The sequence below is a fragment of the Stenella coeruleoalba genome, assembly GCF_951394435.1.
Source record: "Stenella coeruleoalba genome assembly, chromosome: 2".
NCBI lineage: Eukaryota > Metazoa > Chordata > Mammalia > Artiodactyla > Delphinidae > Stenella > Stenella coeruleoalba.
In genome coordinates this window covers 164,467,683-164,478,921 of record NC_137147.1, presented here as the reverse complement: position 1 = coordinate 164,478,921, position 11,239 = coordinate 164,467,683, and the positions used below count along the sequence as shown (strand labels likewise).

The window sequence follows — 11,239 nt, the reverse complement described above, 5'->3', positions numbered from 1 at the left end:
TGAGGGACCACATTTACATAACTTTTATTACAGTATATTGTTATAATTTTTCTATTTTACTACTGGTTATTGTTATTAATCTCTTACTGTGCCTAATTTATAAATTAAATTTTATCATAGGTATGTATAGGAGAAAACATAGCATATATAGGGTTTGGCACCGTCCACGGTTTCAGCCATCCACTGGGGGTCTTGGAATGTATCCCTCACAGATAAAGGGGGACTAGTGTATTTCTGGAATGCAAAGTTCTCTGTATATAAAACTGCATATCTATTAAACTGTATTTGTTGATTATCTTGTTCAATTTCTGTTTTTACATGCCTTTTTTTTTTTTTTTCTAGTGAAAACTTTTATATTTAGAATTAGTCAGCTGGACTCAGTTTAGATGATCCCAATTTTGTTGGCAACATCCAAAGCGTCATAGTCAGGAGCCAGTCGAACATATGCCTTCTTCTCTCCATCAGGCCTGATCAGGGTGTTGACCTTAGCCACGTCAATGTCATAGAGCTTCTTCACAGCCTGTTTAATCTGGTGCTTGTTGGCCTTGACATCCACAATGAACACCAGTGTGTTGTTGTCTTCTATTTTCTTCATGGCTGACTCGGTGGTGAGGGGGAACTTGATGATGGCATAGTGGTCAAGCTTGTTTCTCCTAGGGGCGCTCTTCCGAGGATATTTGGGCTGCCTCCTGAGCCGCAGTGTTTTGGGCCGTCGGAAGGTGGGTGACGTCCGGATCTTCTTTTTTTTGTGGCTGTGTACGCCTTTCAACACTGCTTTCTTGGCCTTCAAAGCTTTTGCTTTGGCTTCGGCTTTGGGAGGGGCAGGGACTTCCTTCTTCGCTTTCGGCGCCATCTTCGTGAAAAAGGCTACATGCCTTTTTATCTAATAGGTTGGCAATTCTGAGATTGAATCATTAAAATCTCCTACCATAATTGGCACCATGTTGATAATTTTTGAAGCTGGGTGATGAAAACACAGGAGTCGTAACACTTTTATAACATAGTGTAATTCTCTCCTCTTCTATGTATGTTTGGAAATTTCCTTAAAAAGAAGTTTATTTCTTAAACCTTCAACTACAATCACACTTTTACAACATTCTCTTTGCATTCCTAATCATTTTTGCTTTATACGTTTAGCTGCTATGTTGTTTGGTGAATACAGATTTATACTGATTATATTTTTTTCATAAAGTCTGCCTTTATTATAAGGCCTCTTTCTATTTTGTTTTGTATTAGTAATCTTAAACACTACTTGGTCTAAGGTTAATATTGCCACTTCTGGGTGTTTTCCTCCCTGTATTTGCCTGGATCACTTTGCCTATTCCTTCATTTTCATCCTATCTTGATTGGTTTAAGTGTGCTTCTTATAAACAACATACAGGTTACGATTTCTGTATTTTAATATAACAGGGAACTCAGCCTATGCACACTTAGTGTAACAAAGATTATAGGTTTTAAACCTTACGTACTACTTTGTTTACTATTTATTTTATACTGTTGTTTCTTCTCTTTTCCTTGAGTTTGCTGATGTGATCACATTCTCCTTCCCATCTCCCTTTTCCTTCTTGTTAGTTAGGAGATTTACAGGCAAGCTGCTTTCCTACCGGAAAGATGGATGCCGAGGGGCCACTCAGGGTGCCTGGATACTGCCTCCGACTCCCACTCCAGCTCCAGAGACGAGGCCTTGATGGCTCTGAATTGGGCTCAAGAACCAGCAGATCTGCAGGTCTGTGTTCACTCCTGAAATGGAAGTATTAGAGTTGTTTGTATAAATTCTCCCTGAACAGAATTGCAAGTCCTAAAAATATACGACTGTGAAGCATAACAGAATTAAGCCTCTCAGATCCAGGATTCCAGCTACACCAAAACACACAACTTTTCTAGTTCTGTGTGGTCTCTTCAAGTTTCTGTATCCTTAGCCAAGGAAATGGAGACCTTCCAGGATGTGGGGCTGGGGAGTGGGGATGAGGCAAGGGGCAGGTGTGGATTTTTGTTAGTCCTTAGCTGACTTGAGAAAAGTTCTACCATAATTTTCCATTTTCCTAGTGGATACCATCCTACACCTGGTACACAGGGACAAATATTTCTCCACCACTGTACGTAAAAACAAAACACAGAGCAAACGATGTCTCTCCACCATGGCACTCCATTACCTCATGAAGAAGGAAGCTTGAGAACGTTACAACTACCCTGCAGGTTCCTGGACCCAGATGGATCACACAGGCCACTGCACGATCAGGTAGTTTAGTGCTTTTAGTTCCCGGTTATTATTACAGTTTTGCTTGTAGCATCGTTTCTATTCCAAGATCCTTATCTAGCACTTACGTTACACATTCCTGACCACGCTATCATTTTACATATATCACAACACACACACTGCAAAGCTCATTGCCCATCACTCCAATCTTGAGGTCTTTTTTTCTGCTTTATTTGTAGTTTGATTAGAGTCCTCAAGTATAATATGTTCATCAAATGGAAGTAGATTATGATTTATTCTCTGAATCTTTGCACAATGTTGAATATTTGTCTTTTACCCTAATAGTTGTAATCTTGGCTGCTTTTCTCTCAGTAGTTTTAAATGTTATTCCACCATTTCTAGCTTTCAGTGCTCTAGAAGACAAATCCAGTGCCTTGCTGATTCTTTTCCTTTTAGTCCAGAGTATGAAAGACTTTTCTCTTTTCTCTTGGAATTCAGAAATTTTACTAGGATATTCCTTAAGTGGCTGTTTTATTAATCCAGACTGGGATCTGGTAAATTTATTCACTTTGAGCGCTCAAGTCTTTTTTTTAGCACACAGGAATTTATTATTATTATTTTTTAAATTATTGCTTCTCCTCTACCTGGTTCTTTTACCTTTCTGGGAATTTTACTATCCACATGTAAGGTCTTCTGGATCTAACTTTCAAGTATGTTATCTGTTCCTTTAATATTTCCATCTGTTTGTAATTTTGTTCTACATTTTTTTGGCTGCGTTGGGTCTTCATTGCTGCGCGTGGGCTTTCCCTAGTTGCGGCGAGTGGGGGCTACTTAGTTGCGGTGCGCGGGCTTCTCGTTGTGGTGGTTTCTCTTGTTGCGGAGCACGGGCTCTAGGTGCGCGGGCTTCAGTACTTTTGGCTCACGGGCTCTACAGCGCAGGCTCAGTAGTTGTGGCGCACAAGCTTCGTTGCTCCGAGGCATGTAGGATCTTCCCGGACAAGGGCTCGAAACCCGTGTCCCCTTCATTGGCAGGTAGATTCTTAACCACTGCGCCACCAGGGAAGAAGCCCTGTTCTACATTTTGAGACTTTTCTTTTCACTGAATCTTCTGGGCCACTAATTCAGATCTCAACCATCCTCTACTTTAATTCATCAATTGAAATTTTAAATGCAAGAGTCATGTTTCTTGTTTCCACAAAGTATTTTTATGCCATAATTCTCTTCGATTTTACTTTTTATTACTTTTGGTTCAAGTGGTTGAATGTCTCTGCGGATTCTTGTTTTTCCACGGGTCAGATCCCTTCTGGCGGGCTGTTCCTTTCCTTTGCTCACTCATGGCTCTATATACTCTTGGGGTCCAGACCCACTCAGGGGACACTTTTGCAATCCCAAGAGTAGTGAAAGGTCCACCATTGGCTGCCCTGTGTCAGGTGCTACGGCAGCCGCAGGCTGACAGGGAACAGGGCAGCTCTGCTGTCTGGGCTCCCCCGCTGCAGAATGAACCCTCTGCAGACTCACGGCTGGGGGACCACTGCCTGGGAGACGGGTTAAGCGCACGGGTCTTCCCCAGATCCTCTCTCTCTCCAGATGCGGAGCTCTGGTCATGGCCAAGGGCTCCCTCCTGCTGGTCCCACTCCCCTTCTGCCCAGGAAAGGAAGCTGGGGGCAAAGCAGGAGGCCTGCCAGCTTCACCCGCCTGCTGGCCTCAGCTTCTGTTGCATCTGAAAGGAAGCTGGTGGCTGAAAGGGGTTAGGAAAGAAAGCCTGCCATGAGCTTGCTGTTGTCATCCAGGGGCAAGCAGCCATGACGATGCCCATGAAAGGACTTATTCTTCGGCTGCAGAGAGAAGAGAGAAACATTTAGAGTACTGGTTCTTATTGGTGCTGGTGGCAGGCACATAGTATTTATCAAACACTTAAATTAATATGTCAGGCCCAGTGAATGGCACTCAGAGAAGCTGTCTCATTTCATCCTCACAACAATGCCCCAGTTATTTTTCAGCAAGAGATACTACGTAACCTGGTCGGGGTCATTTCAGGCAGCTAGCAAAATTATTTTTGTTTAAGATGTCTGCAGTTCAGCTTGGGCTGGAGATAGAGAGGCCTCCTGACAAGTGAGGGCCCAGAGCTTTAGCTCCTGCAGCCTGCGGTGCACGTGCAGGCATGCACACACACACACATGCACACACATACACATGCACAACACCCACGCACAATACACATACACACATGTACACACGTCTACGTGTGCAGGAACACATGCGTGTACACGTGCAGACACGCACACGTCTATATGCGTGTATGCACTCATACACACATACATACACATACACGTGCACACACGTGTGCACATGCACGCACACACACACCAGCTGTCACAACACGACAAAGTGCTGCCATCCATGTTACTCCCTAGGAAACCCTCTGTCTGCCAGAACTCACACCACCAGAGGGGGAGAGAGGTCTCCAGGAGGGCACAGTGGGAAACATTTGTTTTCCAAATCCCGCTTCCTCCCCGTGGCCCTGCCTTTCCCAGTCTCCTGGGCTGATCCTCCCACTTCCAGGGCCCTTCCGACTGTCTCCTTCCAACCAGAGCTCGAGACCTGTGACCCAACCCCTTTGCACAGAGAGAAAGGCCTCTTGCTGGTTTGTCTGGTGGAAAAGCAGAGGCGTTCGAAACCTGTGAGCCCACCCAGAACACCAGTTTGCACAACCAAACCCAAAGGAGCCCCAAATAGAGGAATTTTAGCCACTGAGGTCAGGGTCATGTTTGGAAGGAGGTTTGGCCTGAGATGTTCGCAGACTCCTCAGCGCACAGCAGCACAGCGGCCTGTAGGCAGCTTGCCTCCACAGAGCACGTTCTTGTTGCCCCAGCAATTGCAGCCTAGGGTCAGGGAAGATGCCCTCAGTACTCTTCCTTCCAGAAAAAGAGCAGGTGGCCTTTCTCGTGCCTCCAGAGAGCCTGGAGGATCCCCTCACTTGGTCCATGGGAGCACCGAGAACATGGACTTGAGCTGAGAATCGAGGGGCCTCCCTGGGTGTTGCTGCTGAGCGCGAAAGAATTGCATTTACACCAAAAACGTAACCAGGGACTGGACTCAAAAGCAAACCTTTGTCTTACGTAGACTCCTCCTTCACCCCAAATGCTCAGAGGCAGGTCGTGAGCCTCCTCAGCTCTGAGCACTTGAACACTTAGTCTGGTCCCCATGGGTGGTGCCTCCCAGCAAAATGCACACCATCATGGAGCTCGGTATGGAGACCAGCATAAGTGAGGGTGCTTAGCTTGCAGCAGAGAAGTTGTGAAGAGTTCCCTCGTAGCAGGGGATTACTTGTGTCCTCTGCTGCTCCAGAGAACCAAGCTGGAACCAAGAGGGGAGCCTGGGAATGAGGCATAAAGAAGCAAGCTCGATAGGGGAGAAGCCTGTGGACAGTGGTGCACCAGGGAACGGAAAACCGACACGGCAAGGCTTCCAGGCACCCCAAGCCCAGGGTGAGAGAACGCAGGGGACTCAGCATCTTCCGGGCAGTCCCAGGACCAGGCGTTCCTGGGCGGGAGAGGCCCCACAGCCGGGGGTGTGAGACAGCATCTGGAAGGTCCTTCCTCCAAGGACCGTAACAGCTCTTGGGGTGGGAGTGGGGGGCAGCAGGGCCGCATCAGCACCCGGGTTCTGGCCAAGGCCCAGTCTCAGGAGCAGCTCGGGGGAGGGGAGCAGACCCACCCTTGGTTAAAGCCCAGCCCGAAGGCCTTGGCCAGTGGAATGAGACGCGAGGGTAGAAAGGAGAAGCAAAAGGAGCCGCGGTCTGAGGCTGCTTCGCGGGGCCCATGGCCAGCTGGCCCTGGGAGGGTCTAGCAGAGCACATGTGGCCTGGGGATGGAGTGCAGTGTGTGCAGTTGGGGAGACTTGGGAAGCCGGGGAGACAGGAAAGCAGGGGCCACCTGAGGACATGGTGATGCCCTTCACGCTTACAGGGTGAGGAGTTTACCCACTTGACTCTTAGGGCCTAATCCAGCTCCAACCATGGTTCCTACTGAGGCCCCTGAGACACAAGGCCTGGAAGCTGCTGTCCCTGGCCCTCAGCATGCACACTGGCCTCCTTGCTGGAATCGAATGTTTCAGAAACGGTCCCCCATGGCAACCTCTTCCTCCACCCTCTCTCTCAAAGTCTCTCCAAACGGGGGCCTCTTGACTTCCTCTGCAGGCGCAGCCTCGTTCCAGCCTCCAGAGCAGCCCCTGCGGTAGTAGAAGAGGGATCTGGTCCACACTGCTGGCTCGGGCCTGTCTGGTGTCCACGTCTGCTGCGTGAACGTCCTCCTGTGTCTGAGACTCTCAGGCTCCTCTTGGGTTAAGGAAGGAAGTTGTAAAGAATTACCTCTCGGCAGGGGGTGACATGGGTTCTCCGCCTGCCCCGTGCTCAGATCCCTGTTATGGAAACCCTGTCCTCGGCTTGCACGGTCCAGGCTCGGTGGCCGGGCCCTGATGTCCGCCGACTCCTTTCCTGATGGCAGCGTTCGCTCTTCCTCAGCCTGCAGCCATCTCGGGGTGCCGACTGCAGCTACTGCCTGCTGCCTCTCTGCTGCATCCCGTCCTTGTCTCAGGCAACCCGCCTGCCAGCCTCTGAATAGGTTCTAAAAGCAGAGCCAACATGTGGGCTGTGAAAGAAGAGGTGAGGAAAGAAACCTCCAAGGTTTTGGCCTGAGAAACTGGAAGAAGGAGTGGCCATCAACTAAGCCAGGCAAGGTTGTAAGTGGCACACGTGCGGGGCAGCTGGAGGAGGCCTGGGAATTCAGCTGTGGATATGCTCAGTCAGAGACGCCCACTGGCCATCCAGGTATGGAGACTGAGTTGGCCATTGGAGTGTGGGAGAGAGGCCTGGACTCAATGTTATGATTTTGGACGCCGTTGGCATTTAAGCCATTGCACTGGGTGAGATCACCAGAGTTGATAGAGAAAAGGAAGTCTGAGACGCCTGTACATGAAGAGATTGGGGAGAAGAGGAAGAACCAGCAAGAAGACTGCTTACTGGAAAACTGCTTGCTTTTTTCAGCAGATAACTAGTAATCTGCTGATCCAGATGCTGGGATCTGACCAGAGCTTTTCTTCTTTGTGAGTTTCCTTATCATGCGTTTCGTACTTTACGTGCAGACAAGATGCTACATACTCACCATGAGCACAGGTCTTCTTGAATAGTTCTGGCCGCAGACTTGGGTTGCTCCGATCCTTCCCCATGTTCTCCTGGTACGTGTGGGATTGGTGGTGAGCACTTGCAGGAAGATACAGCAGAAACAGAAGCAAAAGCTCTGTCCAGGGAGCAGAGCAGTTTCTGGTGGACTGAATAAGATTTAAGGACAATCTTCTCTCTCCAAATACGCTAACCAATCATACATGCAAAGTGGGCATTTGATTTTTTTGTTCGTGTATATATTCTTCATCTGGTAAACGGTGATTCTTTGGGAGCTATTCCTCAATGTCTTTTTAAGGAAAAATCAGAAAAATTTGTATTTAGTTGATTTTTATACCAAAGTGTAATCTCCAAATTAAAGTATAAAATACTTAAAATATAAAAACCCACAAAAATTTAAGCACACCCATTTTAAAAATGTATAAAGGGAACTGTATACGTTTTCTAGGACTGCCATAACAAAGTACCATAAACCTGGTGGCTTAAAATAGCAAAATTTATTCTCTCACAGTTCTGGGGGCTAATAGCCCAAAACCAAGGTGTCGGCAGAGTTGGCCTCTCTCTGAAGGCTCCAGAGGACCCTTTCTTGCCTCTTCCTGGTCTCTACTGGTTATCTCTGATGCTTGTGGCTACATCACTCCAATCTCTGCCTCTATCTTCACGTGGCTGTCTCTCCTGTATGTCTGTGTCCAAATCTCCCTTTTCTTATAAGGACCCCATCATTGTATCAGGGCCCACACTAACCCAGTGTGACCTCACCTTAACTTGATTACAACTGCAAAGACCCTATTTCCAAAGGTCACATTCACAGGTTCTGGGTGGACATGCAGTTTCGGGGGAACACTAACCAACCTGGGGCAGTAATTGGGAGCAAACGACAATCAACGTGTAACTAAATACAGGGTATTAGACGAGTCTCATTAAAATGAACGTACACACCCACTGCAAAACAGTTAACGAAGTAAGCCCTTCAGGCAGAAGCGGACTGACCCTAATCCTGAGTTCACATCACACCTCGCATCTCTCAAGTGTTTTTTCAGAAACCACAGCACAGTGCTCCACTGAGTCCCCTGAGCTCCCTGAGTTGGCCCCATCCTTGCCCCTTTATGAGTCACCCCTGGGGGGATTGATGGTCTGGCAGGGGCAAAGATGCATTAGCTAGCTGCCTGGTCCTTTAGCTCTGCTTCCCGGAGAATCCCAGATTGGTCACTTTGGGGAACTCCCACTGGTGCCAGAGCTTTTGGATCGAGTCAGCTGGGATTTAAATGACTGGGTCAGGGGCTTCCCTGGTGGCGCAGTGGTTGAGAATCTGCCTGCCAATGCAGGCGACATGGGTTCGAGCCCTGGTCTGGGAAGATTCCACATGCCACGGAGCAACTAGGCCCGTTGAGCCACAACTACTGGGCCTGCACGTCTGGCGCCTGTGCTCCGCAACAAGAGAGGCCGCGACAATGAGGCCCGCGCACCACGATGAAGAGTGGCCCCCGCTCACCGCAACTGGAGAAAGCCCTCACACAGAAACGAAGACCCAACACAGCCAAAATTAAAACAGAAACAAAAACAAAACCTTCAATGTTTAAAATAAATATAAATAAATAAATAAAAATAAATGACTGGGTCAGCAGTGAGCCTGATTGACTTTTCCAGATCAAGGCTGGCCTCGTGAAGGAATGCAAACCGGCTCTCTCTGTTTGGACACGGGCCGATGCCAGCGTGGAAAAGGGCAGAGGCGGCGGGGTCAGGCTGTGGACACCTCTTCTTCAGCCTGAGTGCCTCTGGCCCTGCTTCGTGGAGCAGTGCCCGGGGTGGCCCAACCCAGGTAGAGCAGGTGGTGTACAAGCAGCGACGGCATCCCCCCTCCTTTCCCGCCCCCCTTCCCCATCCCTTCCTACACCACGCATTTCCAGTTTACCGTTTCTCCAGGTGGCTGGAGAACCACATCTTCCTTGGCTGCCACCATCGAGAGATGGTTATTTTTAAACGTACTGCCTAAACACGGCGTCTCAGAAATTTCCTCCATGCACGGCATTGATTTGAATTTAGTCACCTCAGCAGTATATGACTAAAATGCTAAAACAGCTTTTTTTTTTTTTTCTCTTCAGCTTTTCCTTTGTCAGAGGACTTCCGTTGCATCAGTGACCTCCTTGAGCCACATGTTAGGTACAGTTTATGTTAAACCAGCTTATTTCTGCTAAAAGTAGATCTTTGCTTCTCTGTGTCTATCCTTTCTTCCCCAGAAGACAAACTAATGAAACCCACCCACTCTGAGAAGGTCAGGCTCTCAGCACAGGATCAAGTGCTGTGCTGGGACAGTACCACCCTGTAATGATACCTAAACAGGGCGGTTATAAAAGTCACAGAACATTTCCATCGTTTTCCTGCAACACCAAAGTTCTTCCAAGGAAAATACTGATCTGGCCACAGAGGATAAAATTAGCAACCCACTCACTTTACCCCTCTCCCCATGGCTGTAAACCTCAACACAGGCTGCAATTCTTCAATTATTGTAACTATAAATAGTAAACAATGGAGGAAAAGAAAACAATAAACGAAAACTGGAAAAAACCCTGCCTTTCTTATTTAAGTTCTTTTCCACAAGTTGGTTCTCAAAGGTTTCTTCCTTTTGCTGAAAAACAGTACCGTTAAAGTTGCCGGGAGAACGCAAAACACAGGTATATTCCTCCCTCTAGGTAAGTGCTTAACACGAACAAAGATTGTGAACATAAGAAATGATCATATGGCACTTTGACTTATGGCTCAATGTTGCTGCTTCTACAAACGGGTCCTCGCCTCCAAGTAGGGTGACAAAGACCACCGTCTGAAGTTCTAGGAAGACAAACCCTAGAACGTGTATAAACAACTAGATATTCTCATCCCTGTTCATTCTTGTTTTCATGATTTAAGACGTATGTACTGTATTCGTGTGGTAGTAAATGTCTGTTACTCTCTAGTTGCATTTGGCCTGGAAATTAATTCAAGGGCTAAAGAGTCAGGGGAGTGAGAACGGATTAAGCAGCCTCCAGGATTGGATTCTGAGGTTCAGGTTCAGAGCATCTACAAGGCGGAGCACCAGGCCGGTACGAACAACCGCCACCTCCACTGGGTTATCTCACAGGCACGACAGGCACGTCGTGTGCGAGGTGCCTGGAACAGAGCTCATCCGCTCCTTCTCCACCCTGGCCTCGTCCAGGTCCCCCATCTCACTGGATGGCATCACTGTGACAGCCAAGAAAGAGTCTGGGGTCATCTCACCCACCCCTCTCCTCGCTCACCCAACTCACTGGGAAGTGGTGTCAACTCTATCCACTGCCCCCTCTAGAGGGCGCCACTGCTCCTCTCCTAACGGCCGCTTCTGCCCAGGCCTCCTGCGTTCACACGACTGACTTCCGCCCTCCCTCCAGAGTCCATTCTGCACACGAAAGCAGCGTAGCCATTTCCCACTGAACTTTGCAAATACTCTGAAACAGTTCACGAACACCAAAAATAGAAATATATACACTACACACCATAATTAAAGGAATATTCATGCACCCACCACCTAAGAAAACATGACCATCATCTTTTTTCTTTTCACGCAAATGGAGTTCACCCACGTAAACACCAGCCGCTCAGGGCACACAGGTATTCTGGATCCGCTCGGGATCCATGCTGTTGCCCCTGCACTCTCCTGCCTTTTTCTGCCTTTCAACTTCTCTTACAAGACCTCCTCCGAGAGCCAGGAGCTCCCTTCGCGAGCACCTACACTTGGAATGGCATGTTCACTTCCGACTGTCACAAGTCTAAACGCTCCACGTGGGCACAGACCGTATCTTGGCTGCTGCTGGTTGCAGCAATGGGACCCACACAAGAGCTGGCCCCAGGGC

At 48.2% G+C, this 11,239-nt stretch overlaps 1 protein-coding gene across 1 annotated transcript; it reads right to left on the bottom strand.

The window, feature by feature from the left end:
* Positions 1-323: 323 nt before the first annotated feature.
* LOC307182285 (large ribosomal subunit protein uL23) lies at positions 324-861 on the bottom strand. Its single transcript, XM_079913527.1, has one exon. It carries the CDS (start codon positions 851-853, stop codon positions 383-385), a length of 471 nt encoding a protein of 156 aa, XP_079769653.1. The 5' UTR covers positions 854-861; the 3' UTR covers positions 324-382.
* Between the last annotated feature and the right edge of the window lie 10,378 nt (positions 862-11,239).